Consider the following 22,741-nt stretch of genomic DNA (forward strand, 5'->3'; position numbering starts at 1 on the left):
CTTTTGCCCGCATCGCCGCCAGCCCCCGCCGGCACCGGCAGCTGCACGGAGCTCCTGCCGGCAGCCCGGGTCACGTGTGCGGGCCGTAATCCCGGAGAGGGGGTGTCATTACCGGGGGAAGGGGGCGGCGGGAGGAGGGGCTGCCGCCGATGAGGGCTGAAGCCGGGTGCGCGGCCGGCTGCGGGCGCCGGAGCCGCGGGCGCCGCTGCGGGCGAGGCGGGGGCTGCGGCCGCGGCCATGGCCTGGCCCTGCATCAGCCGCGTGTGCTGCCTGGCCCGCTTCTGGAGCCAGCTGGACAAGTCCGACCTCTCCGTGCCGCTCACCATCCACAACTACTCGGACATCGAGGAGCAGGAGGACGGGGCGCCCCAGCGCGGCGGGCACCCCCCGCGGGGCAGCGCCCGCCCGCCCGCTCCGGCCCCCCGCCCGCGGGACCCCGCCGCCGCCGGGAAGCCGGGCGGCCGCAGGAAGGGCCGGGCGGTAGCCGCCGGAGAGCCCTTCGCGGCGGAGACCCAGTACCGGCGGGACTTCAGAGCGTGGCCCCTCCCGAGAAGGGACGCCTTCCCGTGGGTCAGCGCCAGCAGCGGCGGCGGGAGGGACGGGGCCGCCCCCCAGCCCGCCCCGGGCCGCGCCGCCTGCGCCCTGCCCGGCGGCGGCGGGAGGCCGGCGGCGGACGGCTGCGGCGGCCCCGAGCAGCTCCGGCCGCGCTCGCAGGCGGACGGCGGCCACACCACCTCCTACAGGTAACCAGGCCCAGGTGACCGCCCCGCCCCGAGCCCCGGGGGGGGGCTCCCTGCCGCGGGAGAGGGATGCTCCTCCGCAGCGCGGGGCGGGGATGCCGGCAAACGACCGCGGCGGGGGGGAGGAAGCTGTAACCAAGGGGAGGAGGGGGGGGGACGGGGGCTGCCGCCTGGCCAGCGGGCTCAACCTGTCGCCAAAGCCGCGTTTGCTTTTGGAAGTGCGGTCCTTAAAAACGTCGCTTGTTCCCCAGGCGGGTGTCTGACCCCGGCTGCGCTGGCACGGCCCGGCGGGCACCATCTGTATGCCTTTGCAGCAGAGCCCGCCTCGGGTACGCACCGCGGCCGCCACAGCCGCCAGCTGAGCCGCCCTGCGTTTCCTAGCTCCTGCCGTGGTTGAGAGAGATAAGGGAGTAAGCCAGGGTGGGATCCATGATGCCATCCCTAGCGCAGCAGTGCTTTACCTACCCACTGCTGGGAGACACAGGACTTCTGATAGCTGGAGTTGCCCAGGACCTGTCCGTACTCAGTCGCACTGAGCTGTGCTCCCCGAATCTGTCAGTGCCATCATCTTTTTCCCTTTAAAACTCCTGGAATGCCACATTCAAGGTGAGCTCAATTATTGCCTCAAAGATTAGTCAGATGCAAAGACATAGGGGATATATCCCCCAAACTATGCCATCTAATGGGTAATGGGAAAAATTGTCACAAACCACCTTTCCCAAAGAGCCTTTAAAAATTATTAAGTGACTTTTATGTTATTGATGCCTTCCTTTCCCTGTGATCAGCATGACTGATTACAGACACTTACTTTCTGGAGCAAGCAATCAGGCGGGATGCACCTAAATTCAACCCTTGTTCTCATTGACATACACCATGGGAGGAGAGGGTATTTCAGCTCCTACAAGGCTGCTGTTGAATATTGTACCAGTTTCACGTTGTTACCACACGCTCCCTCATAATGACGTTTGGCAGGTTTTAGTATACCTATGAGGTATATTAATAGAGTAATTATTTTTATTCCAATAGAATACCAAGTATTTAGACACTTACTATTATGTACCTAGGAGACATTTCTCTTCATAATCGCAATTCATTAGATTATTTATCACAGCGCTTTTAAGACAAACACGCTGGGGGCCCTGGGAAGGATTACAGGCCTGCACAGGAGAGTGTATTCCTTATCCCCCTCCTCCCCACACAGGCAGCTGCCCTGGTACTAATGCAGTTACAGACTCTGGAAGGTACTTGAATTTATGTGCTATTTTACCCTTTGCCACATCTCACAGGACAATCACAGAGCGATGATGATTTTTGAAGAAAAGTGCTTCTAAATTTCAAAGCAGCACAGGAATTACTTCAGAGAAGCCTGCCAGGACAAGACTAGCAAGGTTCATCTTTTGGAAACGCATCCATCTCCACATTGTTGTTGAAGCCTCCCCTGCTTCTTCGGCCTGACCCCAGAGGAAGGGTGCATTAGCCTGCATTAGAGCCGCAGCTTCCCTACAGCTGTTCTAACGCTCAGCAGAGTCACTTCTCACACCTTTCTTCCCTCTGACTTGTCTGTTCTTACACAGGGGTCTCAACTACTGTCATGAAAGAACAAGAAGTTTTCAGATCACACGACAAAATACTGGCTGGGGCGACATACCAACACTCAAATAAAAACAGATTTTATAAAAAGTAAGACTTAAAAGTAGTTGAGGGACTCCTCATAGCTGATGGAAGGAGGAGTACAGGATGAGGATGGAGGCACAAGCCAGGGCAGCCACACCAGGACAGAGTTCATAGAATCATAGAATCATTAAGGTTGGAAAAGACCTCTAAGGTCATCGAGTCCAACTGTCAACCCAACACCACCATACCCACTAAACCATGTCCCTAAGCGCCTCATCTACACATCTTTTAAATACCTCCAGGGATGGGGACTCCACCACTTCCCTGGGCAGCCTCTTCCAATGTCTAACCACTCTTTCAGTAAAGACATTTTTCCTCACGTCCAATCTAAACCTCCCCTGGCGCAACTTGAGGCCATTTCCTCTTGTCCTATCACTAGTTACTTGGGAGAAGAGACCGACACCCACCTCGCTACAACCTCCTTTCAGGTAGTTGTAGAGAGCGATGAGGTCTCCCCTCAGCCTCCTCTTCTCCAGGCTAAACAACCCCAGTTCCCTCAGCCGCTCCTCTTAAGACTTGTTCTCCAGACCCCTCACCAGCTTCGTTGCCCTTCTCTGGACACGCTCCAGCACCTCAACGTCCTTCTTGTAGTGAGGGGCCCAAAACTGAACACAGTATTCGAGGTGCGGCCTCACCAGGGCCGAGTACAGGGGCACGATCACTTCCCTACTCCTGCTGGCCACACTATTTCTGATACAGGCCAGGATGCCACTGGCCTTCTTGGCCACCTGGGCACACTGCCGGCTCATGTTCAGCCGGCTGTCAACCAGCACCCCCAGGTCCTTTTCCACTGGGCAGCTTTCCAGCCCCTCTTCCCCAAGCCTGTAGCGCTGCATGGGGTTGTTGTGGCCGAAGTGCAGGACCCGGCACTTGGCCTTGTTGAACCTCATACAATTGGTCTGGGCCCATCGATCCAGCCTGTCCAGGTCCCTCTGCAGAGCCTTCCTACCCTCAAGCAGATCAACACTCCCGCCCAACTTGGTGTCATCTGCAAACTTACTGAGGGTGCACTCAATCCCCTCATCCAGATCATTGATATTGAACAAGACTGGCCCCAAAACTGAGCCCTGGGGAACACCACTCGTGACCAGCTGCCAACTGGATTGAACTCCATTCACCACAACTCTCTGGGCCCGGCCGTCCAGCCAGTTTTTGACCCAGCGCAGAGTACACCTGTCTAAGCTGCGAGCCACCAGCTTTTCTAGGAAAATGCTGTGGGAGACAGTGTCAAAGGCCTTGCTGAAGTCCAGGTAGACCACATCCACAGCCTTTCCCTCATCCACTAGGCGGGTCACCTGGTCATAGAAGGAGATCAGGTTGGTCAAGCAGGACCTGCCTTTCATGAACCTGTGCTGGCTGGGCCTGATCCCTTGGTTGTCCCGCTCATGCCTTGTGAGCGCCCTCAAGATGAACCGCTCCATCATCTTCCCCGGCACCGAGGTCAGGCTGACAGGCCTGTAGTTCCCCGGATCCTCCTTCCGGCCCTTCTTGTAGATGGGCGTCACATTGGCAAGCCTCCAGTCATCCGGGACCTCCCCCGTTAACCAGGACTGCTGATAGATGATGGAGAGCGGCTTGGCAAGCTCCTCCGCCAGCTCCCTCAGCACCCTCGGGTGGATCCCATCCGGCCCCATAGACTTGTGAGCATCCAGGTGGTGTAGCAGGTCGTTGACTGCTTCCTCTTGGATTATGGGGGGTTCATCCTGCTCGCCGTCCCTGTCCTCCAGCTCAGGGGGCCGAGTACCCTGAGGATAACTGGTCTGACTATTAAAGACTGAGGCAAAGAAGGCATTGAGTACCTCAGCCTTTTCCTCATCCTCGGTGACAATGTTGCCCCCCACATCCAATAAAGGATGGAGATTCTCCTTGGCTCTCTTCTTGTCATTAATATATTTGTAAAAACATTTTTTGTTGTCTCTAACAGCAGCGGACAGATTGCGTTCTACCTGGGCTTTTGCCTTTCTCATTTCCTCTCTGCATGACCTAACGAGATCCCTGTACTCCTCTTGAATTCCCTGCCCCTTCTTCCACAAGCGGTAAACTCTCCTTTTTTTCCTGAGTCCCAGCAAGAGCTCCCCCTTCAGCCAGGCTGGTCGTCTTCCCTGCCCGTTCTTCTTACGGTGTACAGGGACAGCCTGCTCCTGCGCCTTTAAGACTTCCTTCTTGAAGAATGTCCAGCCTCCCTGGACCCCTTTGCCCTTCAGGACTGTCTCCCAGGGGACTCTCTCAACCAGTGTCCTGAACAGGCCAAAGTCCGCCCTCTGGAAGTCCATGGTTGCGGTTTTGCTGGCCCCCCTCCTTACTTCACCAAGAATTCTACCATTTCATGGTCGCTAAGCCCAAGACGACCTCCAACCACCACATCTCCCACCAGTCCTTCTCTGTTTGTAAACAGCATGTTGAGCGAGGCACCTCCCCTGGTAGGCTCACTTACCAGCTGTGTCAGGAAGTTGTCTTCCACACACTCCAGGAACCTCCTAGGCTGCTTCCTCTCTGCCGTGTTGTATTTCCAGCAGACGTCTGGGAAGTTGAAGTCCCCCACGAGAACAAGGGCTAGCGATTGAGAGACTTCTGCCAGCTGCTTATAGAACACTTATCTGCCTCTTCATCCTGGTTGGGTGGTCTATAACAGACTCCCAGCAGGATATCTGCCTCGGTGGCCTTCCCCCTCATCCTTACCCATAAACACTCGACCTTATCATCCTCACAATCATTGAACTCTAGACAATCTAAACACTCCCTAACATACAGAGCCACCCCACCGCCTCTCCTTCCTCGCCTGTCCCTTCTGAAGAGTTTAGAGCCATCCATTGCAGCACTCCAATCGTGAGAGTCACCCCACCATGTTTCTGTGATGGCAACTAAGTCATATCTATCCTGCTGCACAATGGCTTCCAGCTCCTCCTGTTTGCCGCCCATGCTGCGTGCACTGGTGTAGATGCACTTGAGCTGGGCTATTGATTTTGCCCCCAGCATTGGCATGCCACCCCTAGGCTCGTCTCTAGTGAGCCTGGTTTTATCCCCTCCCCCCTTCAAACCTAGTTTAAAGCCCTCTCAGTGAGCCCTGCCAATTCATGAGCGATGATCCTTTTCCCCCTGTGAGACAGCTGGACTCCATCTGTTGCCAGCAGGCCCGGTGCCGTGTAAACGTCCTCATGATCAAAAAAGCCAAAATTCCTCCGATGGCACCAGCCCCTGAGCCACGTGTTGATCAGGTGTGTTTTCCTGTTCCTTTCAGTATTCTTCCCTGCCACTGTAGGGATTGAGGAAAACACCACCTGTTCTCACATAAAACCTTTAAGCTGTTTGAAGGCTATACGGTACAACTAATGCAGACAGGACTACACAAGTCAAACCACTTTTATCTTATTCCAGCAATTCCCACAGTTTCTTTGAATTATCACCTAGTGCAACATTGCAAATTTAAGAAATCCCCATACCACTGAGCACACAGGAGTCACAACAAGCAGCAGGAGAAAAGTCCACAATAGCTTCACAGGCTGCAAGAGTCTAGTTTGATTTATATTTGTTGCTTTTTTTTTTTTTAAAGTAAGACTAAGCAGGTACTTGGCAGAGTTACTCACACTCATTTTCAGTTACACTTGGGGCACTAGGTTTGTATTTGGTAGCTTCAGTCGTGCCAAAGCCCCAGGAGCACTCCCCCAGTCTGAGGCAGGGAAGGGTCAATCCACAGCACACCCACCTTCTGTGAGCTGAGCACTCACAACCACAAGGACATTTCCATTAATGCCACTACAGTTCAGTCCTTCTTTCCTCCTACCTTGTTATTTTCCAAAGGCAGCGTTGCAGTCTGCAAAGATTTATCTCATCTTCAGGTAGTAGCTGAACAGCACCATTAAGGGTTGATGTTCTTCATCTTCCTCTAACAAAGGCTAGAAGGACCCTACTTGTGCATTAAGCTGTCCCTTGGTGGCCACGCACAGCTCCACTACCCTCTGGCAGCAGGGACCTGCCCCACTTGTAGGCTGCACCCACCCACAGGCGAGGAGGGAGCACTGGGGAAGCAGGAAGGGCAGATCGGCTGTGGTAGAGGCAGAGCAAGGGGGGTTTCTGTTACCTGGGGCAGCTGGGCCCTGAGGAGAAGGTTGGTGAACCACATAATGTCTTTAGGGGGTTTGGGAAAAGGGGGAGTGTATCCTGCACAGAGACATGCAGGCAGGGACCACTGCAGGGAGATGGAGCAAAGGTGTGGAAAACACACACATTTTTGGTTAGACGCTCTCATTTCCTTGCTAGTGAGAACCTTAGGGAGATTCCCCCTTTTCTGCTGTTGCACGAATATCAGCCCTTCCCTATGGCTTAGTCCTGTGAGCCAGTAGGGTGGCCCTGAGGACCAGACTCTGTGTGTGGGGTCAGCTGCATCCACTCTCAGAAGAAATGGGTCATTTGAGTCCTATGTGCTACAGGTGCTTCAGCGGGCTCTGCACCCAGCCAGGTCAGGCATGCACCACGAGGCTCTTGCTGGTAGGATCGGCTGCTGCTGTGTGGACACTGCCACTCAGCAGGCTCCAGCTGTATTTTGTGACTTTGTCAGGTCTCAGCAGCCGGCTGGGCTTGCTTAATGTGAAAGACAAAAGATCTGAAGGGAGGGAAAGACTGGCTTGAACAGGACAGTGCAGAAAGTTGGCATTGATACATGGTCCACTCCAAGCTTTTAATGGCAATGGTGAGGTTTTTTTGCTTAATTCTGTAAGGTGTTGGTAGGGTTTTTTTAGGTTTTGTGGTTTGTTTGTTTCTTTTTAATTCAGGGATGTGTGGTTCTACAACAGCCTATTGCATGTTTGTTTCTGTAGAGCACCCAAGTGTAGCGGTGAGTCCCCTGTAATGTTCAGCACCGTTTGATATGCTTTTGTGCATCCGTGCACTGCTCCCGTGAGATTTCATTCTGCAAGTTCCAACTACATCTTTCTCTCTGCACTCTTTCTTAAGCACAGAAGGAAACTCAGCTGCATGTGGTGTAAGTGGTGCAGCCAGCTGTATGTGGTGCAGCTAGCCAGTCTGACCTGGCATTTACCAGAACAAAATAAACCCACCCCCAGGATCAGTGACCAAGACAAAAAGACCAGTCCCATTCCTAGTGAATTCTGGTGGGAGTCTTTCTGTGGCCAGAAGAAAGTTAAAGGGGGAGGGGGTGTTGGAAGAATAATACCTGTACCTCTGAGGAACCAAAGATATTTTTAATTTTGAAGGAATAACTCTGTATAAAGGGTGGAAGCACAGCACAGCTGCCCGCCCTCCAAACTATTGCCCCATGTCCCCAGATCTTTGGGGCAGCTCCTGTCTCCAGTCCCTGGATTTCAGCTGGAGTTCTGCAGGCTCTGAATAAAGGCAAACCCTAACTGGGCTACATGGGGGGAGCTCAGGCACACAGACCAAGGCAGATCGATACAAGCTGCACTTGAAAGGCTAAAATGGGGTGTGCTCCAACTGTGAAAAGATCCCAGGGACTGCTGCAGAGGGTTGCAGTAGACTACACCTTAATGATTCTGGAGGAGGCAGAAGGAAGCGCTTAGCGGCCCCCTCTGCATCTTCCCAAGGGTTTGTCCTTTGGGGTCATGGAAGTGGCTTCTCCCTTTCAGCAGTAAGTTGCAGGTGCTGTGTACTTCTGACTTTGCACGCAATTAATTATAGTACTAGGTCTGATTGCATTTAGCAGACATTTTAGAAATAGGTAAGTGCTTTACTTAGCTCCCTTCTACAGTGGATGAGAGAAGCTGATGCTGTCAGCAGGTATCTCCAGTTGGCTCTGTTCTCTGGATGTTGTCTTCTTACCTTGTTAGAAGGCAGTGGGGATGTGGGCACAACCTCTCTGCCAGGGCTGGTGTTGCTGGGAGGAGAGCCCAGTTCAAGGCTCAGCTGTACTTCTTTAAGTCACTTCAGACCTCGGTTTTCCCTTTGGTAACCTGCCAGTTTCTGGAAAGCACTTCAAGTGTGTAAGTGAAAATGTTGCATCAGAGCTGTGAGCAATTGTTTTGCTGCTTCTTCCTCCACCCATTGGCTTTGCTTGCATTAGCACTCAGGGAAGGGGGAATTTCTGTGAATTTCTGAAGACTGTGAATTTCTGCACAAAATCAGAACACCAGCCCTGAGCTGAGCCTAATCTCTGCAGTTGGTGTTTCCACACTCTAGGTGTTTTGGGTGGGCGTGAGAATTGAGAACACCCAACTTGTTCGCAGGTGGGAGGCACAGCAGTAAAGCAGACCAAACTGAAGGCCTTGACATCAGCAGGATTTACTGCTCACCCAGAGCGAGCAATTTTGTTTTGTTGCTTTGATGAAAAGAAAACACGTAAAGAGCTAGGGTCATTATGGAGAAAGAGCCTGATGTGCCATTGCTAATGCTTTTGGGAATAGCAGGGTGGAACATCCCTCGGCAAACTGAACTCCCACCTGCTTGTGTGATCATGTGCTGTTGCACTGTGACCAGGAGCAGAGACATCCCGCAGAATGAAGGGGAATGACACTTTTCCCCCATATTTTGCTGTCTGTACTATTCACCTGTCTTCACATAGTGCTGGTGCGGAAGGGCAAGGTGAACTGTGGTGACTGCTTCACATTGAAAAGCATCTTATTTCAGCCGTGCAGAAGAAAACAGAGAAAATACCTGCACCCATGTTCAGCAGAGTATGGGATCACAGCACACACCTGAGCTGGCAGGGTTAATAGTACTGTATATGAGGAGCTCCACCCTTGATTCAGCAAGATATTTAAACACATGCTTATCCTTAATAATAGGTGTAAAGCTTTTATAATCAAGGCTTACAGTTATCTTTACATTCTTAAGTATCTTGCTGCTTGGGGAAATCAATACTGAAGTCCCTGATTTTTATGCTATTCAAGAAGTAAGCTTGCTTGGTGCAGGCGTTGGGATGGATCTAGAGAGACTTGCTGTGCACTGCATAGCCTGGCTGGGGGAAGGGAGGGCTTGGAGTGGGACAGAGCTGTGGGAGGAGAGAGTGAGGGGGGCTGGAAATGCTGGCTCAAGAGAGGATGTCTGTTCTGCAAAGTATGCTGCAGAACTGAAATGGGAAAGATTCAAAGCTGTCGCATAAAGGTAGGAGGAATTTCCTCCACTCAAAGTACACCCAAACTTACGTTAGAGGAAAAGGGGAAAGAATGGGAAATGGGATAATGACAGAAGTCAAGACCCTAAGACCTACCCACAAACCCCCATTCACACAGCTCCGATAAGAGGGAAGCAGCTGCCTGTCCTATCACACCACTGTAAGTGCTCCTTCTTCAGGGATCTGCCTGTGAGCAGAGCAAGCCCCCAAAACTCACCCTAAGACAACAGTTTTAGGCTTAAGGATTTTTTCCTGGCATTTCAGTCCAGTCTCTTGGTGTTGCTTCTTTCCTGTGAGTTATGAGCAGCTCCAAGTACTGCCTGACCTTGCTACAGGTGAGAGCTGAGATAGGAAGCAGCGAGGTGTCTTCTGCTTTCCTCCTCTGTAATTCCTGTGTGCTGGTCTCTTTACCCCTCTAGCTTTTTCTCTCCCTCAGCCTTTCCTTTCCCTCATTTCTGTCCTTGCGCTGTGCTCTTTGGCTGGACAGGAGAATGGGCACAATCTGTTCCTATGTCCAAGGCTTGGAAGGGCTTCCAGCACCCCACAGGTGTCAGACATAGCTCAGAGGTAAAGCAGTTTAATGGCTTAGTTATCCAGGAGGGCTCCTGGCTTTGTCCATCCCACAGAGCTCTCACCGCTGCATCCATGACTCATGACATTTGCAATCCTCTGTTGACAAGGAGATGTCACAGCGCCCTGATCTGTGCAGGTCTTTGCCATAAGCAGACACAGCCTATCCTCTGGGTGAGCACCACTGGCTGCTCAGCTCTGCCTGGGCAAAACAAAACTGTCCCACCTGAAGGGGCGGCTGCATGGCTGTGCCAGGAACCTGTCTGAGCACCTGCGAGGAGCTGCATTGCAAACAGGGTGCTATTTCATACCCCACCACCCTCTGCCTGAACCCCTCGCACACCAGTCTGGCTTCCCCAACAGACATCTAGAGCAGTGTGTACTTTGAAAATAAGAGACCCCCAAACTGTGCACACAACTTTTCTTCTGAGGAGAAAATGGGACAAATGTTCATTATGCTGCTTAATTCTCAGTAGTGTGCTGGGTATGAGAAGGAAGAGGGCAGTGGAAGAATAAATGCAGACTAGCTCAGGCAGTGTAGCTCAGAGTTACATTCAGCTATACAGGATGAGCCTTTTTCTCTATTTCTTAAATGAGAAATGGGATTGTAATGCAATGGCTCCTAACACCACTGATAATTAATCATGTGAAGCAAACCATGACATAAAGATGAGGTACTAAAGTGCCAACTGTGATGGCATTGGTGGCATACTATGAGGCAAAGGAATACTATAAATACTGAAAGTAAATCTGGCTGGAAATGGCAGCCCCAGCATTGCAAGCAGCATGGTAGGTATTTGATTTCCACCCTCTGCCTCCTCATGCCCAGTAGAAATGCCCTCTATATCTCGGTGAAATCAAAACGCTTTCTAGGTTAGATTTTCACTAGGTCAGTGAAATCAAAAAGGTTTCACAGGCAGCTTTCTCTGCAAGGCCAAAAAATATTTGTGGAGCGCAATGAAACAGGGAAAGAGCTGGACGCAGCACCCGGACCGCGTAGCTCGCAGCACCCAGCAGCCTGAGCTGCAGCAGGCAGAGCTGGCAGCAGCGGCACGTTGTGTTTGGAAGGAACAGAAGGACCAATCCTGAATCCATCATTCCCAAATCATGCCCTGAAGTCTGTGAGGCCACATGGTGAATCGTGAGGCGAGCTGGTGGGACCATCACCCCCGCCTGGTGCCCTGTCCTGCTGTTCGACAGCCCTGGTACAGGGGGTCCTGCTCACTCAGGGAGGGAGATGGTACACAACCACCAGCTGACTGAAACAGCTCTCTTCAAAGCTGGGCTTTGTAGTAACCCTCTGGTCATTATAGTCCAACACTTTTTTTGTTTCTAGCATACACATGAGCTGTACTCTCACTTCCTCCATTTCCCATCACCGCTGGGGGGTTAAACTGTCCCAGCAGGCCACAAGCCTCCTGGCTCCCCACACTGCATTGATCCAAACCTTCCCCTCCAGACAACTTATCCTGACACATTGCAAAAGAAGAAATGCCTTTCCCCAGGCTTTATTAAGCAATTATGAGAAAGAGCAAAGAAATGATCGACAAACCAGTGATTTATGTGATCAAAGCAGTTCCACAGAGTAAAGGGGCAACCACCTGTAAAAAGCTGCTTCTTATTCCTTCTTAGAGCGAGTCAAATGTACAGCAACAGCAGTACACAAAAAGCAGCCTTTCCCTTTTGAGCTCTACTTTTTTAAAGCCTTCCTACAACTCAGGAGGCCTTTTTCTTTTACAACCCCAGTGCTTTAGTGCTTCTAAGTACCACTGGGTTATTTCTATTTATGGAGATCAAAAATCTCACCTCTAGATTGTAACAATGGAGAGCAAACCAGAACCTGAAGAGAGCCTGGACACTGAGTTATGGGCCTGGAGGCTATTTCCCCTCCACCATAGGTCCTTGCAGCCCCAAAGTAACCTGACAACTGCAGCTGTCTAGGGACAAGGGGAGGAGGAGGAGAGGTACAGCAGGGAGGATGAAGATGACTACCTCCAGCAGCAACAGTCAATGTCTCTTGTGTTCATCCCCAGCAGCAGCTGGATGTCACACCATACAGGGCTCCCTCCTTCTCCATGCCATTTCTGTAATTTCCTCTCCCACCATGCTGTTCTCTTGCTAATAACTGCTACTTGTGTGGTCTTGGACTAGATACCACTCGCAGTGACGGACATGGGGAAGGGCGGGAGAGGTAATGCACTGGCTGAGCTGGACATGACACTTTGGCTTCCTCAAGCACAGGGAGCAAATGTTGCACCAGGGAGTACAAGGGGGGAGACAGTCACTATATCTTGACACTTGACATCTTAAACTAAGTAACATTAAAAAGAGGTTGTTCCTCTTCCCCAGGCTCTGAGTAGCTCATGCATTTTGACTCCTCATGACTCCATGACTGAGTTAGGGGCCTAGAGGCTATTTCCCCTCCAAACTGGTATTTGGGCTTGTGTTTCTTCTGACTCTTGGCTATACGGCTGGAGATGAGTGCATGTGTCCTGCAAGCTGAAAGACAGAGTGACTTTAGTTAGCTGTACTTTCTAGACCAAAGGTTATAATTTTAATTTCTTGTTTTGTTTCAAGTACCCCAGCTCCCAGAGGGGATAAGTCATCTCTGTTTTGCCCAGCCCTTCCCTGTGGCTCAGAGTCCTGGGTTCTCCCAGGAGGAAATGCTGAGTCCAAATAAGAAATGCTACTGTGGATCTGAGCCGTGACTGTATCTGCCCTCACATTTCTGTTTCTGTGGGTGAAGGCAGAGCATTTCCTCATTACATGTAGGTGCCTCAAAAACAGTTTTGGCTATCCAGGCTGAGAGGAGAACAATTTGGCTTCCAGCCAAAACGAGGGTCCTGAGATCCAAAAGGGCTGTGTTTGGGGGCCTGCCAAATCAGCAAATGATCTGCAATAAAGCAGCGAGACAGAGCTGGCTGCAGAGACGGGTGGCACAGTCATTCATTGAAAGCCGGGGACACACTCCATTGCAGTGTAATGCGGCGGGGAGACCAGCCAGCACAAGGATGAATGGTTAGGAATCAATACCACCGGCATCCTTGATGTGATCCAGCTTTATGTGGGGTGGCACGTTCCAGTTCCTGGAAACTGCTGGGATGTAATTGATGGCTTTGTACCATTTTGCTGGTATTTTGCCCAGTAGCTCTGTGTCCTCCTTCTGGCTGCACAGCAGAGCAGAGCTCAGATTTAACTCGGCATTCACATGTGTCTGGGATTCCCTGCTGAAAGGTTACCTTCTTGGGGCATTGCTTAGCCAAAATCACCTTTCTGCAAGGGTGCTTCCTTATCCTGAGGTGCTAAAGCAGCAGGAACCGCACCACCAGCACTGGGAGAGCTGTGCAGGCACTTAACCTGCTGCCTTGGCAAGCTTGAACAGCAAGATGCAGAGAAGGCAGAAGGTGGCAGCTCAGAACAGTGAGAGCAAACCGATTATAGACAAGATTTGCAGTGCACATAGACAGCCCTGACAGGGGCCTGGTTTTGCTTTCCAATGGGCAAGAAGCTTTTCTTAGAGCAATATCCGTTACTAACTGAGTGGATTTAAGAACTCACTCCACCTCCACTCAAGCTGACAAACTGCTGTCAGCCCCAGCTGCAGGCTTCTGCCTGTTTCCTTGTGCCTGCACCCACACTCATCCACCCTGACAGGAGGTCAGTGCTGGCAGCTAACTCAGTCAAGAAACAGTAACTTAATTTTTTAGAATTAATTTTGTTAGCATTCTCGTTTCTCACTGGCTTAGATACAGTCCAAGGTTGTACCCTGTATCTACAAATCAACCAAGAAAAGAGGCAGCATTTTAGGGCTGAGTCTGTTTAGAAATCAAGCATAAACCAGGCAGCGGATATTTTAGTAATATACTAAAAGGATGAAGACCAAACTACACATTCTAAAATAATACTCCACACTTACACACTTGAAATAAGATTTTTAAAAGAAGAATTTGCAGCTGCTATCAAAATAGCAAATAACATGCTTGGAAAGAATGAAAATTAGAAAGGCTGTGACCAAAGCTAAGCTTGGCACTTTAAAACACAGCCTATTTCCCTAGCCTGGACATGGCTCAGGAGTCACTCTTACCCCTCGATCCTGTCTATAATCAGCTAGTAAAATTCAGCTATTATTTAAATATGCCAGGGTATGAATGTAAAATTTTCACAGCTTCATTAGTCACCTCTCCTTTTGCTACAGAGCTGCCTGAATTGGTTGCCAGAGATACGTACACAAAAAGAGCAGACTTGTGTCTTCTCCTGAGAGCAAACAAGCCGTCTCAGTTGGCTGCTACTGCAGCATCCAGGAAGTCCTGATGGAGAGGGCATTAGTGAAGCCTGTTTGTGACAAGAGGTACAGAGAAGCAGAGGGAAGGCTGCGGAAGGGAGCTGGCAGCCGAGTTAAGCCAGACCCCACCATGCTGTTCTTCAGTGCTCTCGAAACATGTGTTGCCCATTTCTGAGACGTCACTGCTCCAAGAGTAAGTCAGCCAAGTGCCTTCTTCTCAGACATGATCATGCAAAGTCAAAGCACTTGCCCCCATCTGAAGGAAAATATCAGTGGAAGCATCTGCCAGCTGAGATGGTGTCTCCCTTCGGATGCATTTCAGACTGAGTTGCCACAGAGGCGCAGCGCAGCACGTATTGGCAAATGTGCCTGCTGCCAAGAGAGCTAAAGCCAAGTAAGGGAACACCAGCAGCCGCCTCCCTCCACATGCGTGAGGGCTAGGCACTTGCAGCCCCAGACCAAGATGTTTTACATTGTAAGTGGCCAATGAGTCAGCCAATGTTTTACATTGTAATGGTCAATGAGCTATCAAGCAAAAAGTCACCCTGACTTTTTTTTATCCAGGAGAACAGCACCAAGCACCTCCAGGAGAGAGCACGTTTTGCCAGGAATAAAAGAAGAGTTAAGTCAGGGCAGCCAGTTAGCCCAGTCTATGCCCTGTTGCATCTTTCAGCCTGGGCTTTCTGAGAGAAGCAGGCCTCTAGACTCAGTTCTTTTATTCTCAGTATGCCTTAGACAAGTTCGATATTATGAGCTGATTGTAACCAGCCTTGCCTTCTGGCTTTGCAACCACTCTGAGCAGAAGTACCCTGTGATTATGTTGTGTTTTATGGGATCTTCTGTCTTGACAATCTCATTTCAGGCAAGAATATCGCCCATGGACTGGAGCAAAACCATCGAAGCCTATAAAGACAAAGCAAGGCTTCATTATCCCAGAAGACCATTTTGTTCAAGAGACAAGCTACAAGGCAGATTTTAAGGTAATTAACATTTTTTAAAATCCCAGAGTCAATGTGAGTAAAGCCCAAAGTACACATCAGGAATTCCTCATTTGCTGTTGGTGTGGTGCGTGTAGAACAAAGCCATGTCCTCATTGACCACTCTCTCATGCCCATTAGGTAATGTGGCCATCCCTTGCTTTCAGAGAAACATGCTAGAGAATGCCATGTTGTAACTTATCATAATTCATCCTGAGACCAAGATTTTAAACTGCGTGACAGTCAGGAAGTTCAAGATTTGCGATTCGCTCAGTTGGATACCTTATGTACAAGGTGTGTGTCATTCTCTCTCTCTGCGTAAGGTGCATTTAACACCCTCTGCACACACTCAGAGTGGTCAGTGTGCACTAGTGTTAGGGCTGTAGCATGAGATTCAACCTCTGGTGCTAACATCAACCATGGACACAGGTCCTCGCATGGGAATGTTTGCAGATCGCTGCCTAAGGAACAGCACCCACCCAGACAGGACAAAACTCCCCTGTCCTGGTAAGGGCAGAAGCTGCCCCCACTACCAACACCAAGGATGATATAGCTGTGGCGAGCAGCTGAGCCGCACAGCTCTTGGGCCTCTGAGACTTCCTTGGGATTTTCCTGTGAGTTTCTACAACCCTCTATACCAGCATAAGATTGTTCTCTTGTTAGCGAAATACATCTAAGCGTTACTGAAAATCCCACGAGGAAACATTCTGTCTGTACTCAGTGTTTTCCCTGGCAGGGCCCCACACACTCCCCATCCCCACGAGGAAGGAAAGTGCACACCGACAGGGCTCTGGTTTAGCTGCTTTGTGCATTAGACCACCAAAGAGAACAACCAACCACAAAAGCCGTGCACAGGCTGCGCTGAGTGACTTGGAAAGCAGAGACGGGGCTGGGGCTGAATTCCCCAGCCGCAGTGTGCCGTGCCGTTAGAGGTAATAGCAGCCACTCCAGGGCCACATGTAAAAAGTAAATCTTTGCCTTGGAGGAGATGAGGAAGAAGTGTTTAATCAGCAGACAGTCAAGTGTCTCCTCCACAGAGGATTGCTGGCACACTGCTGCGACAAGGCATACGATGGGTATATCCAGCTCCACTGAAAGTAGGACAGTGACCTCAGGCAAAACAGAATTTGCAAACCTCACCAAAACTTCCTCCTTGTTCTGAATAGTCTGGGCTGCTTACTGAGGTGCAGCAATGAGGATAGACGGTGTTTAACCCTTAAACCTTGTATTTTGACCCTTGTATTTAATCTTGTATTTTGACCCTGGAGAGGCAAAATACAGTGTCTTCCTATTTGGCAGATAGGATGCAAAGGAGAGGGTCCTAGATGAACCCCTCAGAGTCCCTATCCCAGTTCTCGAGGAAGAGAAAGAGAAGACTGCAATCCCAGACACAAACACACACCGCCAAGGACACTGCACTCTGGACCATGTAAGCAAAGGTCCCATTTCCTGGAGCCCCAGGGTACCACTGCGGCCTCTCTCACAGACAGCATGGGAAAGGTGTAGTGTGGAATAAAGATGGTGCCAAGGAGCCACCAGTTCAAACAGAAGTCAGACTCCCCCTGGTTTACACTTGGCCATTGCCCAGGGAAGTGGTTGAGTCACCATCCCTGGAAGTATTTAAAAGACGTGTACATGTGGCACTTAGGGACATGGTTTAGTGGGCATGGTGGTGTTGGGTTGACGGTTGGACTCGATGATCTTAGAGGTCTTTTCCAACCTTAATGATTCTATGATTTGGACTTTCCCTCTTGCCTGAAGCCCGTGGCTTCGCTGGACACGTGGGAGTCAGGTTTACATTGTGTCCTGACAGCCTGCATGCAGGACTCAGACTGCTGGTTCTCCCCAGCTACTGAGCTGTGCACAGGCTGTTTGTCACGCTCCTCTTGTTCCTTAGCGTGTCAGATGCATCCCCAGAGGAATGGAAAAATTGGAACAATGCAATGACAAAAACAACCAGATTGATTGCTTTCCCTATACTCTCTTTGCCTGTGGTCTTGCTCTTCTTTCTCTACTCGGATGGTGCACCAGAATACTCAGCACCCAGCAAAGCTTTCCACCCTTTCATGTTTTATGGCCAGATTCACCCAGAGTCCTGGGCTGGATGCACAGCTAAGGCCAGTCCTGTTTCAAATCCATTGGGTTTTAAGCATTAGGGAAGACACAAGCATCTAGGTGTTCTTCATGCTTCAGTACAACCACAACAGCTACATGTTGGGTAAAATTCTGACTCCACAGACACCAGAGAGAGCAACCTCCGTTATCTCTACCTTTCCTCCAGGCCTGAGGAGTTTACATCCTTATCAAAGTCCTTGCAGTTTCACAGCCTGGCATGGCCAGTAACCAATTTTTCTCCTTTGGGTACTCCAAGCCTGGCCCTCTGTTCACAGCACACATAGCTTGTGGCCCCATAAAGCATTACAGTGGAGCGTTTTGACAGAGCCTGGATGGCATCCTTCAAAAGGTTAAGGACCAGACACACACCACTGTAATTCCTCTCACTTAAATGCAGCACCAGTCCAGCAGTACGTTTGTTGTGATGTTTGTAGAGTATGTGCCAGCGGGGCTCTGTGAAGAGGGCAGCTCTTTATCTTGCAGAGGCTGGTTCCTGCCAAGGCCTACCCAGCCATGTTTACCCCCCATCACACCACACACCTCAAGGTCCAAGGGCTGGGTTACAACAAAGCCCCTCCTTGGTGGCACAGCATCACACCTGCCTTTGAATCATCCTGTACACCGAGGCCAGTCTCATTGACGCCCAGCCAAGAGCTAACGCTTGTCGGGTAGTGGCACGTTACAGGAGAGAGCAGGTAGATCGTCACAGCGCTCCAGACCCCTCAAACTCTCTAGACAGTCGCACCCTGTGTCACACTAACGTTTCTCTCCCCCCTCACCCCACTAGATCCCAGAGGTGAAGACCAGGTTCTCCCCCAATCCTTCTGCTGTTTTCCAGGCACCATCACGGATCCTCAACGTGTGAACCTGGACCCGCCTCACACCCAGGCAGCTTAAACGCGGCATTTCTGTTAAGATGTATCACTATGCAATTTTCATGAGGAATGTTAAGATCAAAGAACTGGTATTATCAAAAGCAGCTCCAGTGATTAATGATATGCACACACACTTTCTGTTAACACAACAAACCACAAAGCGCTTGGTTCAGAACTGGCAAAACACGCTGCAAGGAGTGACCCAGTTTTCACAGGAGCAGGTTCATTACTATGCCAGCTGGCGTCACATTAGGAGATTGACTTTGGGCAGCAAAGGCAGTATTGCAGGCAACAACCCTACGCTTAACTTAACAGGGTGGGAGGGAAAACAATCACAAGCGGGATGGATAATTAAAACCAAAAAGAGTTTTATTTAGCAGGACCCTCTAAGTAGGCCAGTGAAAGACAAGGGAGTGTCTGGCTGACTTCTGAGCTTCTTGAGGGGTTTTGGAAATAGGACCTCAAATGGCATCACCAGAAATCATAGCATCAAAGGGGCTGGTCTGAACTTCCAGGGTTGTTTTAGAAGCTGGAGGAAGCCAGCATCATTGAACTCTAAAATAAAACTGGCACATGCAGTGTCTTGGGGCTTTAAAGGCTGGAAAGCTGGATATTTCCAAAATTGGTGGGCTGATGCAGGAGCAAGAGGGGACCGAACTTTGGGAGACAGCCCTGACGGTAACACACCAGCCTGGTTTGGAGAGGATTGCATGGACAAAGTCAGCTACACACCTACCAGACTCCAGAGGATCTAAATATTTATGTAATTTATATAGCTGTTAGGGTGAGTGTAAATATTGTATATGGATTTTACCTAAAGCAATTTGTGATCCTTTAATGAAAAGGACATGCTTATACTTTTAATAAATATTAACTCTTTGCATATGCAAGGTGGACAATATTGCCTTGAAATTCCTAAATTATTGCCTGTATATTGGTAACGCTAATGCTAGGAACAACCAGAAGCAAATGTTACTTAGAAACTCTTCTTAAAGAAAAATGCAACGTAGAATGTAAGACATCCTTCATTTTTAAGATAGGCCATTTTAAGTATCATTATTCTAAAGCTGATTTTTTTAGACTGGTGTGCATTTAACTTTTGCTGAGGTACACGTGTTTTAAGAAACCATTTTTTAGCCTTTGTTCATCGAGACTGTAGTGGGTTTACAGTTTCTATTTCAATGACTTATGCAAGATAATTAGTCTACTGCTTATTTAATGGTTTTGCTAATTATTTTGGGGAAAAAACTTTTACTTTATGTGTTTGAAACACACAAATGCGTTAGCTAGAACGAAAGGAAACTATCCTCAGACTTGAACAGTGATTGGATATTCATTCATCTGTAATGAAATGGACTTTAACACAGGAGGATTTTTTTCTTAACCTTCCTACTAGCTGAAGTTGAAGACAAATTTAACGAACTTTGGGGACTCTGCAAACACGTATGCATTGCTGATAATTCCCATAAGAACAACTTTTGAACTGTTGGCATGCGGATTGTATTTGGAATACATGCAGACAGCATTTTCTCACTGCATTATGTGAGAATTTAGCGGTGCCACCTCTGTTCATTACGCTAGCAGGACCGAACACAACCATGAGAATAGGTAACATCTGCAGTAAGCTGCGTTTGGTTGGGTTGGGACAAGGGATGGCACTTCCCACGCTCATCCGTGGACTCAGAGGAACGTACAGTAATACCAGTGCTTGCCAAAATAATTTTTCAGGAGATTCATTTTTCAGGAAATTCATTTGAAACATTCAAACTGTACTAAAGGTTTTGCATGTTAGATGTTTCTAAGAATTCAATCTGCTTGTTTAATCTCTTTATAATGTTTTTAACAGTTTTGTTCAAACAATTCAAGTTCATTTCAATCCTGGACTTTATTAACAGCAAAAAAAAAAAGAAAAAAGAAAAAAGGATAAATTGTCTATTCAGTCTCTCTTCTTAATTCACTGTATTTCTTAAAAAAAAAATCAACCCAGTTCTAAACAAACTGGTAATATAATAAGCTTGTATTTTATCAAATGAACTGGATTTAATTTAAGAAATTAAAATGTATTTTGGCTATTAGTTCTTTCCCAATTTTTTTTTGTTGTAAAACATAACCCTTGGGTATTCAACCTTGCAGGACAATTTGTCACTGAATTTCTGTCTCGCAGAGCTGCACGTGCAGGACAGCACAGCACACAGGACACCAAGCAAGGTGTCGTGGAGATGGTCGACTGCATTCACAGCCATCAGCATTCAATTCCTTACTCCTCAAGCTTACCTGCAGGCACAGACCCCCAGCAAGAATGGCTTCCAAGGCACATTTCAAGCTGTGGCCCGACAGCCGATTTGAAACCGCAGCTGCTTTCCAAAGGAAAGCTGTTGCTCTGCAGAATTCATAATCACTTATGGGATTTTTCCCAGACATTTTCAAAGGGAAAGCAAACTATTCAGCAAGCAGTCCATCAACATGAAGGGGAAAAGGGGATGAACCAATGATACCAACTTGCTACATTCACTATCGGGGACACAGAGGCTAGATCTACTCTGATGCAGGTGCCATGCTCTTAACTTCCCCTTTCAGCGGTGCCCACAATGTGCCCTGTTAACAGAAAGGGACAAGCAACTTGCATTTCACCTCAGTTTCACTCTGCCATCTCACACAGATAACGGGGAAAATAGTGCTAGCTTTGAATTTTAACAGAGACCATCGCTTTACAGTTGCTCCCAAGAACATTTTAGTGAGTAAAGGTGCCGAAGGTACAACCAGCTTCCCCAGTGTCCTGGTTTCGTCAGGGACAGAGTTAATTTCCTTCCTAGTAGCTGGTACAGTGCTGTGTTTTGGATTTAGGATGAGAACAAAGTTGATGATAACACACCGACGTTTTAGTAGTTGCTAAGCAGTGCTTACACTAGTCAAGGACTTTTCAGCTTCCCATGCTCTACTGACTGGGAAGGCTGCAGGTGCACAAGAAGCTGGGAGGGGGCACAGCCAAACTGGCCAAAGAAACATTCCATACCATGTGACGTCATGCTCAGTACATAAACTGGGAAAGCTGGCCGGGGGGGGCCGCTGCTCGGGGACTGGCTGGGCATCGTTTGGCAGGTGGTGAGCAATTGCACTGTGCATCACTTGCTTTGTGTATTATTATTATTATTACATTATTATTATTTTATTTCAATTATTAAACTGTTTTTATCTCAACCCATGAGTTTTTCTCACTTGTGCTCTTCCAATTCTCTCCCCCATCCCACCGAGGCGGGGGGCAGTAAGCGAGCAGCTGTGTGGTGCTCAGTTGCCAACTGAGGTTAAACCACGACACCCAGATAGTGTGATGCCAGCTCTTCTAGCTATGCCTCAGAAGACTTCCAGGAGAAAGCCAAAGGCTCATGAGCTGTTGCCTGGCTCCAGCTACAGGAGGGATGAATGGAAAGAAAACCAAGCAGGTACTTACCACTGCAAGGGACAGGGTGATGCAACTGGCTGCTGATGTCTGCAACTTACCTGATTTTGCACAGAAAGTGCCTGCCTCAGCCAAATCGAAAGGCATCACACCAAGTTCCTCTGAAGAGGGCAAATCTACACAGGTTTTGCAGGCTCCAGGGAGTCACGATGCTGGGACTGCTTCCAACGCTGCTCTCACACTAGTATTTGTCTTCCCAGTTGCTCTGGGTTCACATCCAAGTCCATCAAGGCTTTCCAACCGTGAATCACACTGCAAACAAGGGTTATTTGACACATAAAGAAATGTCCTTTAAAAGGAAGGTTTTGCACCTGAAGCATTATAATTTACTACCTATAGGGTGACACTGAACATGCTTCTTCTGCTCCATCTTGCTGACACCTGGCCTGTTGGAATGCTGAGAGTAAGCATTGTGCCAGCTGCATCCACTATGCCAGGGAGCTGTGAACACCCACACTTCCACATGCTCAGGTGAAGCTCTGATGTGGGAAATAACTCCATTACTCCAGACAGTTCTCTTTACCTGAACTTAAGTTCACAAGCAGCACATTAATGATTTGCCTGCTTTCATGAACTACATGTTTCTCTTTGCATTGCACTAATTTCTTGGAAGCTGAACAATCAGATGCAAACCTATCACCTCTGCCTTATTCATACCGATTTTCTGTCTGCCACTGCAGTAATGTACGTTCCTAAGGACCAACCTGGTTTACCACAAATGGATGTTGGTGCCATGTAGCCCAGAGAGGCTGTGTTTGTTTCCAGGGCAGAGATGGCACAGAAGGCATGGACGATCCCTCGTTCCTGGTGGCACAGGCTTTGGCGTCACCAAGACAGCACCCAGGGACCCAGACACACCGCTTGGCTCCTGCACCGGCTCTGCGTGCAAATGACTTCATTTCTAAAGCAGATGGTCTGGCACCTTTTGGGCATGCTGCACCTGACCACCACATCCTGGAGATATGCT

At 49.2% G+C, this 22,741-nt stretch overlaps 1 protein-coding gene across 1 annotated transcript; it reads left to right on the forward strand.

The window, feature by feature from the left end:
* The first annotated feature begins 237 nt into the window (after positions 1-237).
* MAP6D1 (MAP6 domain containing 1) lies at positions 238-20,392 on the forward strand. Its single transcript, XM_076341607.1, has 3 exons — positions 238-743; positions 15,213-15,330; positions 18,230-20,392. The coding sequence occupies exons 1-3, from the start codon at positions 238-240 to the stop codon at positions 18,305-18,307; spliced, it is 702 nt and encodes a 233-aa protein (XP_076197722.1). The 3' UTR covers positions 18,308-20,392.
* Positions 20,393-22,741: the final 2,349 nt, after the last annotated feature.

The sequence above is a fragment of the Aptenodytes patagonicus genome, chromosome 6, assembly GCF_965638725.1.
Source record: "Aptenodytes patagonicus chromosome 6, bAptPat1.pri.cur, whole genome shotgun sequence".
Taxonomy (NCBI): domain Eukaryota; kingdom Metazoa; phylum Chordata; class Aves; order Sphenisciformes; family Spheniscidae; genus Aptenodytes; species Aptenodytes patagonicus.

What these genes read in the sequence shown, in the direction of transcription:
- MAP6D1 (XM_076341607.1), top strand. Translation starts at nt 238, where the DNA reads ATGGCCTGGCCCTGCATCAGCCGCGTGTGCTGCCTGGCCCGCTTCTGG. An exon ending in GGCCACACCACCTCCTACAG is followed by an intron (nt 744 to 15,212) that starts GTAACCAGGCCC and finishes ATCTCATTTCAG; the next exon opens with GCAAGAATATCGCCCATGGA. An exon ending in GCTACAAGGCAGATTTTAAG is followed by an intron (nt 15,331 to 18,229) that starts GTAATTAACATT and finishes TCACCCCACTAG; the next exon opens with ATCCCAGAGGTGAAGACCAG.